This window comes from Triturus cristatus, chromosome 5_1 (assembly GCF_964204655.1).
Source record: "Triturus cristatus chromosome 5_1, aTriCri1.1, whole genome shotgun sequence".
NCBI lineage: Eukaryota > Metazoa > Chordata > Amphibia > Caudata > Salamandridae > Triturus > Triturus cristatus.
In genome coordinates, this window is record NC_140587.1 from 165,500,345 (window position 1) to 165,522,473 (window position 22,129).

At 43.4% G+C, this 22,129-nt stretch overlaps 1 protein-coding gene across 5 annotated transcripts in view; it reads left to right on the forward strand.

Moving 5' to 3' along the window:
* Nucleotides 1-870: 870 nt before the first annotated feature.
* LOC146830533 (HAUS augmin-like complex subunit 4) overlaps nt 871-22,129 on the forward strand; it is a 168,646-nt gene continuing 147,387 nt past the window's right edge. For 2 of the 5 annotated variants that reach the window (XM_085604736.1, XM_085604741.1), the window contains exons 1-2: nt 874-1,005; nt 16,846-16,935. In XM_085604736.1, coding sequence (XP_085460862.1) covers nt 16,893-16,935 — 43 coding nt within the window. In that variant the 5' untranslated portion in view covers nt 874-1,005; nt 16,846-16,892. Of the gene's footprint in view, nt 1,006-1,047; nt 1,087-16,845; nt 16,936-22,129 lie in introns of those variants that run through there. The other 3 variants (XM_085604738.1, XM_085604739.1, XM_085604737.1) reach the window with 3 other exon arrangements.

Sequence of the window (22,129 nt, forward strand, 5' to 3'; positions counted from 1 at the left end):
GTTACTACATCGTAATGATTATACAGTGTTAATCCCCACTAACACCCTTATGTGTATGTAATTATCTAGCCATCTGCAACACAAAGAAGCATTAGAAGCACGTTATTTTAAAGCGCAATCACATTACAAATAGCACTTTAGCCACACATATTTAATTAATTCGCTCACCAATCTTAATTCACGTGTTAATATAGCAACATAAACGCATTCCCGCGTGTAATCCTTTCATTAGTAATGTTGATTAATCAAGACTTTAACTAAGTTAGTAATTAGTGATTAATTATCAGTAATTTTAATCATGACATAAACAAAACTGGAGCTTAAATCTCAATAAATTTTCAATAGAAAACTCTGCTCCAGCACTAGTCCTATGTCATACACTGTACACCCACCCACCACCGATGTCACTGGGTCAGGTGACGCAGTCAATAAAAGGGCCGAGCGCACGTGCTCGTGGCCAATTCCCACTACCCCTAACTACGTGTCTGTCATTCCACACAGCATGCGGGCCTAGTGCCCAACATTACACGCACCTGCATCTAAGCACACCAAAACCATGGAAATGTCAACATAGTCAAACTCAAAACTTGACAGTTGTGTTGCAGATACACTATTGAATGACAAGGTTTTCACGAGCGGTCAAAAGAGAAACAATTATATGGACGTCATTCAGGACTCATCGCGATTCAAACTGTGAGTGAGAAGCTCAGAGTTAGCAATATTGTCTTATGTAAAGCTATTACACGAATAATGGTGTTTGGAAGTGCCACACAGTTTGACCAAGCTTTAGCATTGGCACTCTAAGATGGCCGCTTTGTTTGGCCATGTTTCTACGTAGGACCTGCCTCCGGACCCCTTTTCTATTTCCACAATCCACATTTGGCCTATGTGCGCCTAGGACTTTGCCTTCCGCGGCAAGTTCGGACTGCAGCTGTTGTGCAGAAACCTCTGTGGCTGCCGGAGCAGCCTTGCTTTGCAGCGGTGCTGTGGCCGGCGCGGAGTGGGGTAAGCGGACCCCTGCGGTATCATAGAGGGAGACCCCCTCCTCACTGCAGAGAACTTGGGGACAGACGCGAGGGGAAGGAGGTGTGGTTAATAGTATAAACAGTTGATGCATTGGAGCATGCCGTCAGTCAGGAAACAACTTTAGTAATGGTAGCTTGGAGACTGGCACCAATCCACAAGGCTATGGAACGATTCACCCCTTGCGTTACAGACTGTCCTTTGCCGCACATGCCAATAGAGCCGATTCAGGCGGGCGGATCACGATTTTTTTTAAAAGCCAATATGGCAATTGTTTGTTTTTTTGTAGGCTCCGCCTAAAACTGCCTCTGTTTCAATATACCTAATGGGGAAAATATATTCAGCTTCTAATACAGGAGAATTATGTGTAGTGCTACTGCCACCACAACGTATTTGTAGATGCCACAGGATGCTAAGCGCCGGACGTGTACTGAAGAGGTGACACAGTGATCTCCGTGCACTGTAGCATGAACCAGCAAATGAACCAATTGGTGTTTGCTTGCCTAACAGAGCAAGGAGGCAGGTGGGACTGAAAGAAGCAAGAAGGTGTGCTTACTGAGGGAGAGCAGTGCAGATCACGATAATCTGACCGTGAGAGAATTGGTGTTAATGTTCCAAATTCAGATCCTTATGGTGCTGGGCTAGCACAATTGTTCATCCCTATCTTGTCAGTAATATAAATATTTATTTTATTTAATGCATTTGTATATAGCGCGGACTTTACCGGAAGGTGTCGGAGCGCTGTACAATAGAACCAGTTACGTCATATGAGAGAAATGTTACAAAATAGAACGTTACAAAAATATACAGAAGAGGTAGGGTAAAACCATAGAAGGCAATAACACAATATCAAACACAGCAAGCAAGGAAGGGTGAGGAATGTACAAGAAAATATTACAAATTTACAATGATGAACGGACTTCCTAGAGGAGTCTGAGAATGAAGGCATTAGTTCTGACTGTCTTTGGAAGAGAAGAGATTTGAGGTCAGCTTTGAAGATCCGGATAGAGGTGGTGGCACGGAGCAATGGTGAAAGCAAGTTCCAGATTTGCACCGCATTACATGAGCCATTGATCTTTCCCTTTTGAAGGAGGGGGGCTCAAGCAGAAACTTTTCCGCATTCCGAGAAGGTCTCGAGCCTCCAGACATTTTCAGTTTATTCGCCAGGTAACGAGGGAGGAAGTGTGCAACTGTACCACTGAGTTGTTATACCTGTTATCGGGGCACCTCCGGACGGTTAAGTTTATGGTAATAATGTTACATACTATAAACTCTCTGCAGCATATGGTGGCAGGCTACACATTAAACTACTTCAACAATGCCATTAGCAGAAGCTTAAGGGTTTTGTTGCTCTAGAATTGCAGGATACGAGGCTCGCTGAATCTATGTATTAGCTGGAATTTACCTTTTTATAAAATGTTCCATTGGCAGTTATAACCACTACTAACTCGCCCATTCAGTTGAGAAAGATGTTGTGGATATGAGAAGATATAGCTATAATTACATTTAGTGTATAAAAACAAATGCATACTGCTGTAACCAAAGAGTTTGTTAGGGCAGTTGCTCCTGTAAAAACCAAGTGAATGGCAAATGTGTAGGGTGTTCCTTTGCTCTCTGAGGGGAACGCATGTACGATATAGTCATTATTTATTGTGTTCATTCGTGAAAACATCAATTGCTATGATCTGGAACTATCTCGCTGCCTCTAACTAAGACACTGGCTTCCCTTGCAGTGGCAACAGAACAGTTGCAGGAGGGCTCACCTCAATGAATGACGTTGTGCAGATTAACAAAACAAAGAAATCTTGGAGATCTCAGAGTTTGCTTGGTCCAGGCCATTTTCTATAAATCCATTAGATGTGCACTTCGGCTGCAATCAAACTTTCATATATTGCATATCTTGCAACTGTACACATCAAGCTGTGCCACTCTAGGGTGGTTTATTAGCGGTTTATGCTTGACAATTGGTCCGCTGTAGAGTGAAAATACACGTTTCAAATGCTTCAGCAGCCTCAGGTTGTATGATATTAGTGCGATCTCTCAGGGAGGCTAGTGCCTCAAATATAGGCCCATCAGCCAGGGCCCTCCTGCATGCCTTTCCAATCAAACCCTGGGTAACAGGTATTGGAGGGCTGGGTTGGCTGAAGGGGGTGAGGTATCCAGTAACACTGCCAGGATCTGCTAAATGACTAACTCCAGAATTTTGATGTGGTGTATCGACAAACGTGAATAGGCAAATTGGGTTAGCTTTAGACTTTGTGTGCTCGGCGCCATGAAGATAAGGCATATATTTAGGTAGCCTGATTAAATAGTAGTGTGGTTATTTACTTCTTTCTGTTATGTTATACATATTGATAGAGTGCACGATCATCACATGGGTATCCTGGCGCTGAATCTATCCAAACGAAGGTCCTAGTGGGACTACTTGTAAAGCCAGGTTTTCAGCGTCTTGTCGAATTCAAGAAGTCAGAAGGAAGCTCTTTGTCGTAGGTAAATGACGTTCAAATGTAGCCAGGTAGTAGCTTCCAAGAATGTAGTTTATTAATCCAGTTCCAAGTAAAGTAGAAGGTAGATGAGATGGTAAGTAAGATAGTAAATGGCCCCACCAGTAGCAGCCTCCCTGCTGCTCAGCCTGCATTCATCAACTGACAATCCACGCATCAGCAGGCACCCAAGCATTCTGTGACATCACCACACGTTTCAACACTCATCCTGGCTGAGCAGTAGGGAAGAAGAGAATAAAGACACAGAGAGGGAACAATCAAGACACAACATAACAAAAGCAAAGAGCAAGGGCATGTGATAAGAATTCTATAAACCGCATCTACAGCAAATATGAAAGGATGCAAAAGTCATTAAATGCATTAACACTTTGTAGTAATGGACCAGGATGCTGTAGTTGTCTTGAGTAAGTTATTTTATTGGTTACATGGATGAGGAGCCAGCCTGAAAGCAGCCAGCCCCAACAGACTCCCAACTCAAGAATGCTCCGCACATTCCACTGTATCTAAGCAGTACTTTAGCATTTTAAAGAGGACATGGCAATACAAATACATGTTGATAATACAATCATAACCAGAGAACCAAAACAAGTTACTACATTTACCTTCCCTTCTTCTAACAACAAAAAGAGGAAGAAGAGATAGAGAAAATAAATAAACAAACAAAAAAAAACAAAGCACGCAATTAAAATTCATTCCCTCAATCTCGTTGGTTTGGTGATAATCCGGGAAGATCTCCTAATATTGCTAGTGAAATTTTTTTCTCTAGTATGTGTTTTGCTATCAGAATTGGAAGACAAGACTCCGGTAGAACATTGAAATTTAGCTACTTTGCTCAAGTTCCACCAACATCCGCCTTCAATTTGAACAGCATTTCCGATACTCTTGATCAGCTTAACAGGTTGTAATGCCAAATTTAGATCTCCCCTGGACCAAGGTATGTACCACCACTTTCCCAGGGAGAGAATATCCGTTCCAAACTTATGGAATATAACATATACACAGCACTTCCTAAAGTGGGCAAACTTTCAACACTCCCCCAAAGTCAAGGCAAGAAAACAATATACCAAGGTAATTTGCGCATCACTTGCCAGGAGTAGAACAACTTCCTATAACACAGTTCCCTGCTAGAAGGGAATTCACCCATCCTTCTACAACAGAATACTTGGCCAAGAAGAGTCCACACCTCCTGCTTCAAGGAAAAGACTAATTTAAACATATGGAATATATAAATTTATTAACACAATACTTCAATCACGGGCAGGCCGAATATATAATGATCATGGCAGACTCTCACATATCAAATAACCGATTGAAATACACCATCAAAGCAAATATATATGTAGAAATATATATATATATATATGTATGGATATAAGAATCGGAAAATAAGAAGGAAAGGAGAGAATCAGTAAAGAATCAAGAGACAGTTAGTAGCAGAGACATCTCCCCTACTGCTCCATCATTTCACCCCACTTCGCTCAAGGGGAGTCCATTGCTTGAACCGGGTGAAGCTCAGAGGTGACACCAGGCTCTACTCTTCCGTGACAGCACGTCTGCTCCATGGCGTGAACTTCCACCAGGCCAGTGTAGGCTCCCCTTTTTAATACAAATTCAAATACAGCGAAGCTTCTAGCAAGCCTCGCCCCCTCGATCTCATGAGAGCCCGTACCAGCCTGCTCCAAGGCCACAGCAACGGTTGATCAGGCCCTTGCTATGGCTACGAGTCAGACCATGTACATTCCACTGATAAGAACCAGTTCTCTCTAGTCAGTAAAGTGTGAAAAACAGGAAAAAGAGCAGAATATGCCCTCTTCTTAGTGCAGGCACAGAAAATGGCTTCAGCATGAAAATGGAGTTAGTTAAGCCATGCACACAGAAAGGCCCAAAGCAAGATGAAATTGACATGTCAAAGGCAAAAGTCAGCACTGCCATAAAGCAAGGTAAAGTCAATAATCAGAATGACATTAGACCACGTCAAAGCCAATAGGTCAAAGTCATAATTCACCTAACCCAAATAACATTATACACTTAATCCCTCAGTATACAACATTGAGCACATGTGTGCACCACCACCCACAACACTGCACCTCAACATCTCATACCTTCTATTCTTGGAAAGGCTATTCCACTAAAAGACAGAAGAAAAGCAGGCATATGCAAACCCATCCTACATTAAGTCTAAGGTAACATAACACACTTAAGTCAGTGCAAAATGGTGGTGGTTGAGGGTCATCATAGGGTGTCAGACCACAAAAGTGGCTCATTCACTACACAGGTGGACCATATTTACTTTCACCTTTGTTAATGTGCATTGACTTCTTAATTTTAACAGTGTCACCAACCTTCAAAAAAGAAATCTTTGATCCTTTTTTTGAGTCAAAATTATCTTTCTGTTTAGCTTGCTTAAGAGTGACCTTCTCTTTTACATGGGACATTAATTTACCAGCATCTGACTCACTATTAATCCACTTGGACATCCACTCTAGACGGAAGGAGGTATTTGGTTTCCTTCCCCTCATTAACTCAAAAGGAGACACTTTGGTGGATGAATGTGGGGTGGTTCTATAAAACCAAATCATGTTGATAAGAGATTTGACAACATCTTGATTGTTAGCTTTGGTCTATTTCACACAGTCCCCAATAACCCGATTCATCCTCTCCACAATACCATTTCCTTGAGGATGGTAAAGAGAACTCTTAATATGTTTTACACCAGAGGTGGATAAGAACAATTCAAACTCCTTGCTGACAAACTGTTTCCCATTGTCAAAAACGAGAATTTCAGGGAAACCTTCTCTTGCCCAGACATCACTTAAAAAAAGAAACAATAGACTTGGTGTCGGCTTATTCCACTGAAACTAAGATAAACCTAGAATTTCCACTGAGAGTCAAGTATGGTCCCATGACATCTACACCAATTTTTGACCAAGGGCGGTCAGGACACTTGACAGGAATAAGAGGGGGAACAAATGTCTTAAGGGTCTTATCTGAAGATCTGCATATACAACAATCCATTACAAATTCTTCAATTTCAGAATCCATACCAGGCCACCAAAATGTGTCGCGAATGCGACACTTAGTGAAAGAAGCTCCAAAATGACCTTCATGAGCCCTAATAAGAATACCTTTTCTCAACAAGTGTGGCGGGATAATTTTGTCATTCCGCAACAAAATTCCATCTTCGAGGGAAATATCATCTTCAACTTTAGCAAAAGGTTGGAGAGCAGGGGAAAGAACCTTTTCTCTAGGCCATCCACTCCTTATAAACTTACATACGTCCTGGAGAACACAATAATTTGCAAAACATTCCCTCAAGGCAGTCTTCGCAATCTTCATCAATCAGTTCAGAAAAGGTAATATCATCATCATCATGGGGATCTGCACTAAGAAAGCGAGAAAGAAAATCCGCTCTCCTATTTTTCCCTCCTGCAATATGTTTGATGTCGAATTGATATTGGAGCAATTTGGTAACCATTCTCATTATTCTGGGAGTGCAAAATTTAGTGAGACTACCTCCCAAAATATTGACTAGGGGCTTATGATCTGTCTGAAGTAAAAAACGTTATCCCCACACATAAGATCTGAACTTCTTAATGGCCCATGCACAAGCTAGTAATTCCCTTTCAATGACTGAGTATTGCAATTCTGGAGATCTTAGCACTCTGGACGCGAACCCAATAGTTCTTTCAACCCCACCTTCAATTTGCGTCAAAGTAGCACCTAAACCTACTTGACTTGCATCAACTGTGGAAACAACATGGCAGGCTTGGGTCAAAAGGCTTAAGAACAGATCCCTTCCCTAAATTTTTTTTGACTTCTTGGAAAGCTAACTCACATTTGTCGCTCCATACAAACTTGATCCCCTTTCCGAGAAGATTGCTGATGGGGCATACAATCGTGGCATAATGAGGAATAAACCTCGAATAATACTCACAAAGCCCCAACAATGATTTAATTCCTGTTTTATCAGTGGGAACAGCAGCATTGGAAATAGCTTCAAGAAGCACAGGTCTTGGTTTGACACCATCTTGGTTAAGGATATGACCTAAATATTCAACCTCTGTGCAAAAGAACAATACCATGCTCTTGAAACAAACCTAAAACTTTGTTTAATATGAGTTCATGGGAGGAGGAATCCTTAGCAAAAATGAGCACGTTGTCTTGGAAAACCAACACTCCATCCACTCCTCTGAGAATGTTGCTCATGACTTGTTGGAATACCGACACAGCGGAAGCTAAACCGAAGGGCATGCGTCGATATTGAAATGTGCCTAGAGGAGAGACGAACGCCGTTAGATGACGTGACTCAGGATGTAACTCGACCTGGTGATACACACTCGCCAGATCAAGTTTGGTGAAATAGTTTGCACCTTTGGTCGACGCAAACAAATCATTGATCTTTGGAAGAGGGTGTGAGTCAACCCAGATCTCTTTATTTAGGGATCTCAAATCAACACACACTCTGAGTTGACCACACCTCTTCCTGGCGACGACCAAAGGCGAAAGCCAAAGAGAGGACTCTATTGGCTCGATGACTCCCTTCTCACATAGTTGCAATAGCTCTTTTTCTAGATCTTCTCTAACACTAGGGTACTCCCCTGAGTTTGTGCTTCACAGGTGAAGACCCCTCTTTCACTATAATTCTGTGTTTGAAACCCTTAATTTTCCCTAATGTAGGGCTGAAAACAGTTGGAAATTTATCCTTCAGGATCTGTACTTCGTCAGGGCACCCAACAACAAGAACTTGTTCTTACGTTCCCGGTTTAAGGATCATTCCAAAAAGTCCTTGATGGAACCAGCCTAAGATGTTGAGCCCTTTAACAGCAACATAAATCTTTCCCCTTATCCTTCTACCTTTTTGAAGGACATTTCTTCTTCAAAGAAACCCAAAAGATCAATTTTCCATCCTTCATACCATACCGGTGAACGGTCAGGAAGAAACGGTAATAACATTTTAAGGATCACCTTCAATAATTTCACAACTGTTGAAATCAGAGACAACAGAAACAACTTCAGAATCTGAAGAAGGCTCTGAATCGATCATGCATACTGTGGGTTTCTTGAATTTCTTCTGATTTTTCAATTTCAAACAAACATTTGCAAAATGACCTATTTTCTTGCAATAGTTGCAGGTAACATTTGATGCAGGACAACGTGAACCTTTTGGGTGAAGAGAATACCCACATCTCATACATGACACATAATCTGTTTTAATTGTCCCATTGTGCTTAGTCGATTTTCCTGCATTGTTAGTATTACTTTTGGAAGATTTCGATGGCTTCGTAGATGAATTGTTAGAATTTAGATTGATAGCATTGAGGGGTTCTACAACCTTTTCTTCTAGTTCCTTTAATGATACCATCGAAATTTCAATGCTTTTGGCTAAATTTATGGTTTCATCCAAATATTGGTCACCCATAGTTAGTAACTTTTGTCTGATATTTTTGTCCTTACAGTGACATACAAACTGATCCCTGATAAGTTGGTCCGTGAAGTTCTTGAACCTACAGTCAGCAGCTAACCTACATAGAAGAGAGATATATGAATCAATGTCCTCAGATTCTGATTGCTTCCTTTTGAAAAATTTGTGCCTGAGAACCATAAGGCTTGGTTGTTTATCGAAACAAAGTTTCAGTTTTTGAACACTTTTTTGATATACGTCATTGAGAGCTGGATCATCTTGAGGCAAATCTGGTAGATGTTTAAAAACTGATCTTCCCTCAAATCCAAGGAATGCAGAAAGAAGGTATTTCTTCCTATCAGCATTAAATCTGGATGCCCCTATAGCACCCAGATAGGTTTCAAAGGCATCGTGCCAGACTTCCCATCTAATTGTTGGCTCACCTGGCGTATCAAGAAAAGCTGGAGGAGGATTTACAGATTGTAAGGTACACATTTTGGATAGAAAACAAAATGTAAAAAGGAAACGATTATGGCGAAAGTTTATTTAAAAAGACGGGTTAGCATTAAATGTAAACAGAGAATATAGCAATAACAATGCAGGTTAAATGATTTTTTTTTTTTAAACTGCGCTGGATTCAATAATATTGCATAATTTGACTTAAAACTGAGTATTGAAAAAAATGGGAACACCTTGTGGTTTTGTTGATTGAGATTATACTCATCAGCATAATACAGTTTGTGCTCATTTGTGTTCAATGGTCTTCTGGCTGTGTATCAACGTGAATAATGAAGATCGTGAGATACACAAGTCAATTTTAAACCTTATGCTGTGTATATCAGCGTAGATTAAACAAGTTGAGACACACAATAAGCTGTGTGCATCCGCGTAACTGTTTACGGAAGAACGATAGTCTATCTGAGAAGAGAAGACGCGCTGTGAAAATAGGAGGCGTGTCGTTGGTAGGCGATGAACGCGCTAATAGCTGTGTGCATCAGCAAAAAGCACTCTTGAAACCTGCAGCCGAAGACACTTCGTGAATGTTGCTAGGCAACATTGAAGGCGTGATGACAGAGCTAATGCATGCTCAGACAGGAGACACTTCGTGAACAACGCTGAACGTGATGACGGGCGCTGGAGTATGCGCACTCAACGTTCTTTGTGAAGACAAAGAACGGCTCCGGACAGCGCTGAATGGCAACCGCAAGACTGTTCAAGTGAGCGTGCGGGGCGTTATTCAATATTTAAAAGATGCTTTTACGCGCAGGGCAAATTGAGGTAATAAACAGTAAATTCTTCTATACGAAATTAACGTTATAGTAGCCAGTGCTCCCAAGTGATGAGGCAGCATTAAAAGTCTTTGTAAAGAAGAACTTTGCGCTGAAATCGCGCTACCGTGTCTAGAAGAATAAGAGTCTTGAGCAAGTTGAATATCAAGCAGGCAGAATTGTTGAGATGCGTCTAAAAGTTCAGGGAGTTATTTCTTCCAAGATTGTAGATTCTGTAGAGATGATGGGTAGGATTAAGCACACTTGAATGTTGATTAATGTTGATAGAAGAATCTATTTCAAATGATGCACGCAGGGTTGTCCATGTAACCAAGCTCGTCGCCAGTAAAATGTAGTAATGGACCAGGATGCTGTAGTTGTCTTGAGTAAGTTATTTTATTGGTTACATGGATGAGGAGCCAGCCTGAAAGCAGCCAGCCGCAACAGACTCCCAACTCAAGAATGCTCCACACATTCCACTGTATCTAAGCAGTACTTTAGCATCTTAAAGAGGACATGGCAATACAAATACATGTTGATAATACAATCATAACCAGAGAACCAAAACAAGTTACTACACACTTCAAATAATAAATCTTGCTGAAGTGATAAGGACAATAAGTGATAAAGAAACATGAAATCACGGAAGGAGTAATAACTGCAATAAAATATGAAAAGAAATGGCACTACATTGCTAAAATCATAAGCGAATAAATTATGAAACAGCAATAAAACACCAAACAAATGATATTGAAATCACACCCAACTGTCCCCTTTCCTCACAAGAGAAGGGAAGGAAGTAATACACACAAAATTGTACGCGTGACATGCAACATACGTAACACTCTTGAACACCTGACGTCTTCACGTCACCAGCAATGCACACAGTACACCGTAGATACTAAAGCAAACAACCCAAAAGCGCAACAAAACAACACTGTAAACCAGATAAGACGAAAGTGTCTCAGGCAAACCACAATACAATTCTAGGGAAGGCCACCCTATAGCGCGTAAGATGCGCTGTAAACCTGATTAGACGAAAAGTCTCAGAACGCATACACTTCGGAATAAACTCATTTACATATACACTTAACAGTGCACCTGACAGGACAATGTGTCTCAGGCAAGATACTTGAGTACACAACCCTTCGCGCAGCACAGGGACATAAGCAGTAAACCCTGATATCAAGCAAACATTAATAAGCAGACCCTTATAAAATTTAGCACTCACATGCAGTAAAACAGAAGTAGGCTAGAAATCAAAAATAAATTCAGTAAAACTCAGCACAACATGGACTGAACCACACATAGAAGAATAAGGTGTGCAGGATAGCCAACTGAGCACTGCACGAAATAACACGTGGCATAAGTAACAACACTTGAAATAAAACCTGAAAAAAAACCACACAGGGCAAAAGCTTCAACAGCAACATGCTCCAAGAAAAATAAGGTGAGTGGTCTAGAAAGAGCAAAAGAATACAACTTAAGCACACACCTGAAGGCAAGCAACATGACATTGTGACCCCAACATGACCTTCAAAGGTAGAGAAGACTTCATGTTACATTTCATGTGACCGGAGAGAATGTGAAATGCCGGCATCCAAAAAAAACATTACTCAGTTCCAAGGTCCAAGACCGGTATACAGTGTGAAATAAAACTGATGAGCAATGCCTCACCCGAACTCCATGTGGAAGAATACGTGGAACAATATTACCACTAATGTCCACATATCCACTAAAGTCCACATACAGAAAACAATTGTCCATCGTCATGGTGATGTGATCGTCGCGTTGCCTGCAGCCACCGCAGCTCTCCACATCTTGCAGTCCGACAGGCAACCACAGGCATGCAAGATGACCACACTTTCGTGACGCTGAGCCAGCTGGCTCACGGCACCACAAAGCAGCATAGCGTCCCACAGCAGCGAGCAAGCTGCGTGCCACCAAAATCGTCAGAAGGGATCTCACGAGTTGAAGAGAGGCTCGCGCTGAAACAATAGGTAGTCGCAGAGCCCCGTGCGCAGCCCAACGGACTACCGGTGAGTGTGTTCAGAATGAGGTGATGTGTGCGCGCTCTGTTCACGCAGACTGTGGCAGATTCAAATGCCAGTTAAGGTAACGGCAAACAACGATCATAAAACACAGTAAAAGAGGAACTCGCCAAAAACGAGTAGAACCTCTCTGTGCCACACCAAAACCAGTCCGAGCCAGTCTAGTCTAGAATCACGGAGTATTTGTTTGAGTGCAGCTCCTAACGCGATGGTAAAGGCTTGACGGTGCGCAGGCAATTCAAATGCCACATAGGGTAACGGCCATCTTCAGTAATTGCCCAGCCAAGTGTAATATATCCGCTACAGTCTACTTTCAGATCTCACTTTAAGTTGATTGTAAATGCTTGCCCCAAAACGCTCCATGTACAATAAAAAGGCAGTCAGTCTCCAAAGCATAAAGGTTAGCGCACAAATGATGTTTACAGCAGAATGTGACAAGAAGGTAAAACGCCCTGAGCAGGCCTTCCAGGTGGAGAAGGACACTGGTGGGGCAATAAGAGCTTTCTTTACCTTCAGGTTTCAAGCTTCTTTAACAGATATTTCTTAAGCAGTTTCCAGTAGGACAGTTCATCAGTTTCCTTTGTAGCAAGATCCAGGTCTCCACAGTAGTTTCAGAAGTAAATTGTATTCCAACACATGCAGGTTCGTAATCCAAAACGTCGCCAAAATGTCGTAGATAAATGAAGTTCAAATGTAGCCAGGTAGAAGGTTCCAAGAATGTAGTTTATTAATCCAGTTCCAAGTAAAGTAGAAGGTAGATGAGATAGTACGTAAGATAGTAAATGGCCCCACCAGTAGCAGCCTCCCTGCTGCTCAGCCTGCATTCATCAACTGACAATCCACGCATCAGCAGGCACCCAAGCATTCCGTGACATCACCACACGTTCCAACACTCATCATAGCTGAGCAGTAGGGAAGAAGAGAATAAAGACACAGAGAGGGAACAATCAAGACACAACACTCTTATGTGTAGCAGCAGGTCGTTCCACGCTCTAGGAGCGATGTAGGAGACGACTCAACTGCTGGATCTTGTTTTCTGTAAGAGTGGAATGTGTGCAAGTAGGAGCCGAGCCTGGATGAGCAGGGATGTCTGGAAGGTTTGTGAAAGCAGATACAATTTTTGGGGTATGCTGGACCATTGTTATGTAGTTCCTTGAAACTGTGGGTTAAGAGTTTGATTTGTGCTTGTTGGTGTAGGGGGAGCCAGTGGTGCCTCTTCAGGTGTAGTGTTGAGAGTGATTCTGGCCGCCATGTTCTGAATAGTCTGCAGCCTTCTGGTGATTTTTTTTTTTTTTTTTTTTTTTTTTTTGTTGGTCCGAGCACAAAGGTTGTTTCCGAAGTCCAGCTTTCTTGTGAAGAGTGTCTGCATGATGGTTTTCTGGGTGCTGATTGGGATCCATTTGAAAATCTTCATCAGCATCTTCAGGGTATGGGAGCGTGAGGCAGTGACAGTGTTGACTTGGGCGGTCATGTCGAGTTTGCTGTTGATGACAATCCCAAGTTTATTGGTGTGGGTGTGTGTCGGTCCTAGCTCTGTTGGCCACCAGGTAAAGTCCCACAGTGAAGTGCTGTTCCTGAAAATCACAATTGTGGTCATGTCAGTTCCCAGCTTCAGACAGTTGATCTTCATCATGTACACGGTTCCTATTATGCAGGCATTGAACTTGATCTGGGTACTGGACGTTTTGTCTTTGAGGGAGAGAATGAGTTGTGTGTGTTTGGCATAGGAGAGGATGTTGATGTGAGAGTAGATGATGCTGACGAGGGGGATCATGTATGCATATAAGAGGGTCGTGCTCAGAGAGGATCATTGCGGAACTCCACAGATGAGGTCAAAAGTGTACGAGGTGTATGGTTCCAAGCTGACTGACTGGGTCCTTCCAGTCATAATGGATCAAATCCATCTGAGTGCATAACTTTAGATTCCAATGTCGTGTAGGTGGTGGATGAAGATAGGTGGGAGACCATGTCAAACGCTGAGGAGCAGTCCTGGAGGATGAGGATCGCTGAGTCTCCTCCATTCAGAGTCATTCGGATGTCATCCATGGCAGCAATGAGGGTAGTTTTTGTGCTGTGGTTTGGCCTGAAACCCAGACTGAGTGGTGTTGTGGAGTTGGTGGTCTTTGAGGTATTCAGTGAAGAGTCTGTTTGACCGAGAATGATCTGTAGTTGGCGAGCGTTGTAGGGTCAGCGGAGGGTTTCTTCAGCAATGGGAGGGCAGTTGCATTTTTCCACATCTGAGAGTGTTGCGGAAGAAGTGGAGGCATTTAGAATGGATGTGAGCATGGCGCTGATGGGTTGCACTCCCCTGGAGTAGGCGTGGTGGGAGGACGGGCCCGATGGAGCCCCTGAGGGGATGGACTTCATGGTGGTGGCAATTTCTTGTGTGATGATGACGGGCCTTGTGGTTAGCATAGGTTCTTTGGATAAGATCGGTATGCATTTGGCAAGGTCTGTCGGGTCCGGTTGCATGTTGAAGGTGCTGTATATGGCAGTGATTTTGTTGCTAAACAATTGAGAGAGGTTGCAGAGGTCCTGAGAGAGTAGTGATTTGAGTTGGAGGCGGCTGCTGGTAAGGTAAAGTCCTTCAGGTTAGCACAGATTTCTTTGTTTCTATTGATGCAGTCTGCCAGAGCGGCGCTTGTAGTGGCCCACCTGATTTGGTGGTAGCGTCTCGGGGAGGATTTGAACATGCTTCTGTCTGTATTGTCTGTCTAGATCATTCTCCATTTGAGCTCCTGTTATTCGCAGTTGCATCAGTATGACTTTCTCTGTGTACCAACTGGTCTGGGGTCTAGATCTTGTTGTATTGCTGTATTTGAGGGGGCTAGGGAGCCGGTGCAGAAGGTGATCAAATTGTACAATTCTTGATGGCTTTGAGGAGCCTGTTGCTCTGTTTGTGGGTGTTGAGAGTACTGTTGTAGTCCTTGGCAGTGATGCTATTCCAGTTTCGACCAGCTGTTCTGGCAGTGGTGCATATGCGTTAAACCAAGAGGGGGATGCTGACCTTTACAAGGGGAAGTCTGCCCAGGAGACTAGTTTAGACTCGTTGACTCAGATGTTTTTGAAGGTGGTGAATAAAGGGGTCCTGGAGGTGTCTGGCAATGTGGATAGCCCTTTATTCGTTAGGTGAGGTCCAGGCTTCCAAGGTCTTCAATGAGTGCTTTTGAGTTAGGGTTAAGGTGATCTTCCAGGTGGAAGTTCAGGTCTCCGAGTAGAAAGTAATTGCTAGCATTGAAGTTGTGTGGTGACGGCCAGTTCTGTGATGGTGTCTGCGAAGTTGGTGCCGAAGTCTGTAGATGAGAGTCGCTGCTTATGGCAAAGTTGGCTGTGACATGGAGCTTGAACAACAGGTGTTCCATGTTGGAAAATGAGTTGTCTGTGGAGGTGGTTCAGCTGATGACGCTCATGTGGATGATAGTAATTCTGCCTCCGGGCTTGGGGAGTCTGTCTTGCCTGGTGATATTGGAGCCAGGGAGCGATGTCTATGGCAAAGGCAGGTGCCCATGCAGGGTTCAGCCAAGTTTCCATGAGGAAAAATAGGTCCAGGGCATTGTTGTGCAGCAGGTCCCTATCTCTGTGGTGTGTTTGGTGAGTGAGCAGATATTGAAGACTATGCAAGTGAGTGTGGAGTGTTGTGTGGGTGATTGCAGGACTGTATGAGAAAGTTGGGTGTTGGCTGCTGTTAATGCAGAGAGGTTTGGGTATGTGCAAACTTGCTGGAAGCGCAGGAGAACAAGCACCTTAACGTTATTAAACACTTTTTTTCATGAAATGTGTGTTTCAGAAACTGGTTAATTTGGCATCTTCTCCAGGACTTATGTTTTCCTCAGCCCTTATTTTAAATACAATCTATGTCTCTATAAGACATGATAGATCTCATAAACTACAATAGACCTTCAATATCTGTTATTGTGCAGTGCCTAGTAACTTTGCTGCCTTCTCAGCCAATGAAAATGTGAACCTCAATTGTGAAGTCTTCATTAAATTGCGATCACTGTGCAAACCGTTTGCGTAAGGAGCATAATTACGAGTTGTATGAGATGTCATACCTTTTCAGTACGGGGTGGAGTACATGCTACACCCTGAGGTTTCCAACCTCGTGAATTTCAAAAGGTCAAACATCTTGGAGTCTAGCAGTGTGTTTACGTCCAGTCCCCTGGAGTTTGTCCTTTAACAGGCATGATAAAAGGTATAAATTACAAGTTTTGCCTTCCAGAATGGGACATAACACATAAAAGATGGTGCTGGGCTTACCAAAATGGTCATGTCCTGGTGTTTACCAGATCGTTTCCCCTGTTAAATTCCAGGAGTTTTGACCTGCCAAAAATATGGGAAAAATCTGAGGATGTAATCCTTATTGTACACCATGTCCTCCTCGAGCCTTTTCAGTGGTTTCTTTCGGGTCCCCACATCTCAATACAGTCTTTGGGTTGTACATTGAAAGGTTTGGAACTCTAGTTGTAGGTACCATGTTGGAGAATAATGGAGGATGGGATTTAGGTGCAAATTTACGGCCCTAGTGGAGGGCCAGCATCTGTGAAGGACACCCACTAGTTGTCTTTTTAATTTATTTCTCTTCTTTTATTTTCCTTTAGCTATTCTACCCTAGATAAAGGCCTGTTGGTACTGAACAGGAAGCAACATGACATCTGCATCCGGGGAGTACTCCAAGATCCTGCAAGAAGGTGAGTACTACATAATAGTGGGCCTACAGCAAAATGTTAAGCACTGAACAACGTGAATATAGGGCTTTCCATTGTCCCTCGGAGTGGATGGCATGGTCTGTAGCCCTCAGTCTGCTGTCCATAAAATCGGTTTGTTTAAGTAGTACTTTTTAGGTCTCGCCTAGCGTTGCTGCGTACATGCACAGCTCGCTCGGCGAGATTTATTGCAGATGAGTATTTTCTGAAAAGAGCTTGAAGCCCCGCCCGTTATTCCCATTGGCTTGCGTCACCGTTTATGTTAAACGGTGGGCTGCCATTGGAAATAAGGTTTCAAGGGTGCCTCCTTTTTGCTTCTTTGGCCAGCCCACCCGGACTGGCTCGCCTGCATTACGGCTGTCGTGACAAAGTTTCTTATCAGAAGCTTCGTCACACTGCCTTGCACGCGCCAGTCCGGCTCTCTGATTGGGCCGGACAAAAAAGCAGACAGGGTGACACGTGTTTATTTTTGCATCGCGCTTTCACTTTAAAGTGAAAGCGCGAAGCAAAAATAAACGCACGGCTGCTTGGCGAGCGCTTGTTAAAGACTGGTGGCAGCGTATTATTTCCTCCCCGGAATTCACGTAGACAACAGGTACAGACAGGGCTGTGATACTTTTATGGCAATTCGCATGATTATTGCAGTACTTTTTAAAGTGGCAGCGCCCCCATAAACGATTGCGATCCAATTGTGACCGCCCTGTAAGCTTCAGTCAAGGTGGGCATGACCTGGGGGCGAATCAGAGGGGCTGAAATATCCCGAAGGGTGTGCGGGTTGTCTGCCTTTCCTGCGCTTTCCGTTTGTCTGACGGTTTCACGTGTGACGGTGCCGCTGGGCATCTTAAGCCGGTGCTACTCTCTGCCGAGTCCACGGCTTCCTTTCGAGAAGAGCACTGATGCAAGCGCATTTCCTCTTCCTAGAATGCTGCTCAGAAAGAGGGTGCAGCCTCTGCAGCCTTCTCTATTGTCAGCCGCCCCTCTCCAAGGACCGCTTTAAGGAAGACCCCCATGTTCAACTGAATGTGAGTGCCAGCTTTTCCTTTTACCCCTTTTCCTTTCTCAAAGAAGTACATTTTAAACAGTAGATGGCAAGTGTGCCGGTTTCATGGCGTATGAACTAGTTGCAGCCTCTTCCTCGCTTGCTGAGTGGCAGGATTTCCTGAACACTGCCATGACCTGCCTTGTGTAGCAACCTACTTGTAGACTCTGGCGCTGTCCGTCATAATTAAAGTTTTGAACTTTAAGTTGGCAACGAGGGTACACCAGAGACAGAGTATGTTGGGCGGGTGTGGTGTGCGTTTGATTTTTGGGTCCCCATGATTCAGAATTAGACTTTTAAATGTGCCTCGTGGCAGGGAAGCATGTTAATTGTTGTTGTGGTCTTGCGAAGAAGGGGAACAGGACATTACGTTTTTGTGAGAAGCTCAATGGAAGGAAAGCGCGAAGTGGAATTAACGACCCAACTGCAGCCACAAATTGGGTCCTTGGAGTTTACTATACAAGTCCTGACTATTTTTTATTTTACGACTTTGTGCAAAGAGCCGCTTCACACTGACAGCAAAGAAGGGCATGTTCTTTCAAGGCACATTTCCTTTGAGTTACACAGTTGCCGTTATGGTATAACGGTTCGCCACTATATTCCCTTGTAAAGTTGTAATATAAGAATTGTTATAATGTTATGAAATCGTTGATAAAGTCTACACCTGCATTTCTTTCTTTCACATAACGTTATTCAACATTAGTTGGTCAAAAAATGCAGATTCGTCTGTTTTACTTTTCTCTTTGCCATAGTTCGGTGAAAGACCTTTTTTCTCTTTTTTTTATTCTAGTCAGTTTTATATAGCGCAAACTTGGATCAATGGCATTAGAGCGCTCTACACGAGCACCGGATCGCATCTCCAAGGTTTAGTGACCTGGGGTCAGGGGCAGGTCATTAGCAAGACACGACACAAGGGTAGATTCGTATTTTAGTCACTGAGAGATCACTAGATGTGCCCCAAGTCACAGGATGTTGAGCCGACACCGGGTCTCGAACCTGGTACCCCAGTTATAAAGTGCAGCTCTGGCCGTTAGGCCGCATCTGCTCCTTCCTTGTCATGCTCTAATTCCAATGAAGACAAAATAGTTATAGCAAATGAAGATAAGGAGGCACGTTGTGTTCTGCCACTTGAGGGGTGGGGTAATAAAATGAGGTCGTAGACAGTGGAGAGACTGAAGATGGGGAGAGGAGGAAAGGGGAGTGAAAGAGGCTGGAAAAGGTACTTGGACGTTATTTTGAGGGACATCTGTCCAACCGTTCGCTGATCCTCTGGTGAGCGTTTACTGAAAGGACGTCCTCAAACTTTGTAATTCCTGTGCATATTTGCCTGTTGCTTAGCACGTATTAGATGTTTTGGTGAGGTAGGCCGTTTTTGGCTTGACTGGAAACTCTCAGGCCACATTCCCGAGCATCTACACCCATAAGGGGAAAGGAGCCATGGTGACATGCAGATGAGAGCCACACCTGCTGCACGTGGGAGAGCCACATCCCTTCATTGCACAGTTCGCACCGTAGCCGGGTCAAAGGTGGGTAGCTCCAGTATCAGCATGTGAGAAATGTTGTGTCCTTTATGCATTGTGCTGATTTAGCTTTGGGTTCCTTGCAGCTGATCACTTTCGGCAGGGTGCGGGCTGATGTCTTATCTATCTGCCATGGGGCAGAGGGGAGTGCGTGCTTCGTGGAACTACTTTGTTTACAAATATGAACAGGAAATAATTCTCAAGGAGAGTTGAGTGATTTTGTACCTCAGGCTTCAAACATCACCATATTTATTTTCACACTTTGTGTATGTGCATTTGAGAAACACGCTACAATCACAACCATCCCTCCCCTTCCTTAAATTGACAGTTGAATGTTATGAACTTTATTATGGACAATACATTCCATGCATCTCCACTGAGCGTCTTAGAGTACATGTGTCACAGACCCAACATATTGGCCTGAGTTGTTTTTTAGGTCTCGTCTTGCGAGGGCTTCTTGGAATCGATAGGATTCCAGAAACTCGTTTTCTTCTCCACCCGTGTTTTGCATTGGTGCGCGTCATTTTGCGTCACCAATTATGCAAAACCGGGTGTTACGATTGTTCAGGAGGCTTTTTAGTCCCTCCTGGTTACCACCCTGTCCGCTTTTGGCCCCGCCCACCGGGATTGGATCTTTTACTTGCGGCGGGAGACAGTGTCTCTTAATTAGCCGCTAAGCACTTTTTTCATTTCTTTGTGAGCCACTCTCACTGCAGGCACGACATGTTTTTTTTTTATTAACGGAGCATTGCGCTTTAATGCGCTTTAAATTTTAAATGCAGTACTAGGCTGTACAGAGCCCTCATTGCTGTGCGTGCCCTACATGAACGGATACTTGTTTGTTGTGTAATGTGCAGAGTTTAGCAGCTCTGGTCATTACGTCACGTCCTTTTGCTTTAAGGACATTGCCTGCTGTCGTGTTGTGTCTATGCTCCGTTTTAGTACAGTTCTGTATCACAGAGGGCTACTGTGCCTCTAATGTTCTATGAGGTGCGCCACAGCGATGCAGTGCATCACGTGTTGGTGTAGAGGGGGGGGTCTGGGGACACCGTAAAAGCAGCGTGTTATAGAGTCTCCAGAAGTGTGCCTCTGCCAGCTTTGCACAAGGAAGAACACAGCATTCCTCAGATACATCAAACAATATCTAACTTTTGGGCGCAGCACTGCCAGCGCTCTGTGTGTAGTGATAACATTCCACCCCACGGACAGTACTGGGCTGTACAGAGACCTCATTGCTGTGCATGCGCTACATGAACGGATATAATAGGCTCTTGCTCTACAAGGTCTGCTGGCTGTTTGTTTAGCAAATTCATTCAGCGCAAACTGAACTCGAGAGAGTAGTAGAGACCTTTACAAGACACCCAGTTACATTACACAAGAGCACATTCACACACGAACACATTGCCTTTTAGAATGCACGGGAGATTAACTAATTTGCCCAGAATCACACATTGGTAAGCCAACGCCGTGACTCGAACATCGTTCCCCAGCTTCCCGCTTAGCAGCTCTGGTCATTACGTCACATCCTTTTTCTTTAAGGACATTGCCTGCAGTCGTGTTGTGTCTTGGTAGTCCACTTCAATCTGCCTTCTAGTTTCTCATCCATGGATGTCTCCTTGCAGCTACAAAACCTTTGGCTGGTCTCATCTAACATGACTGAAGCTTGCACTTCATTTTTTCTCGGAAGGCCCGATTAATCTTCCCACCAGAAAGTTCTTATACAAGGATTGTGAAGTGTAGAAAACGCAAACCCCTCTCCATAGGCAAGATTCCTCCCTGTAGGGGCTGTTCTTATAGTCGCTCTCCGAAATCTTATTCATGGCACCTTGAGGCGTGGCTTCTTTCATAGCAGCTTTGCTATACAATACCATTTGCAAAGCAAATGGCTTTAACTTAATCAAAGGCGAGACCTATTGCATTTTCAATGCTTGTTTCTTTTGGCATGCTTTGTCTCTGTATCTCACTGTCTTTGTGTCTCTCTCCCCTACTGTGCTGATTGCTCATTTGGTGTTCTTTCACTCCCCACAGCTTCTACACCCTACTATGGTTAACCTAGTTTGCTGTCTTTACTTGTCTACCTTGGTTTTGGTTACTTCAGTATTTAGGTCTCTTTTTCTCTTACTCTGTCATGTACAATACATGTATTGTCTCATATGGAGAGCCCTATATCTCAAATTCTACTGGCTTGATCTCTCCTACCCCTAAGAATGAGTTACTCAACAGTACTCTCTCCTGACTTATATTTTTTCAAGGGAATTATGTTGCAAAACCAGGCTAATACATGGCCTCCTCCATTAGTAGGGTTTTGGTCTTTCCTTCCTCCTTTTCTTGCTTCTTCTTGCGTGCTCATTCTTCTCCCAGTCCTCCTTTTTTACTTGCTTTGTTTTCTCCCCTTCTAAAAGATTTTCTACCCAACATGTCTAGAATTTTCAATGCTATTAATGTCTCTGAGGGGAAGATTATGCTTCTTTCTTCTCTATTTTCATATTTTTCACAGTAGGCAACCACATTAAACGTACTAAACAAAAAAGACGAGATTTCCCAGTTTATTACAAATTGTATCGGAGCCTGCACGGGAACCAGACCCCATTCATTGCAACAACCCATCCATTTTTACCAA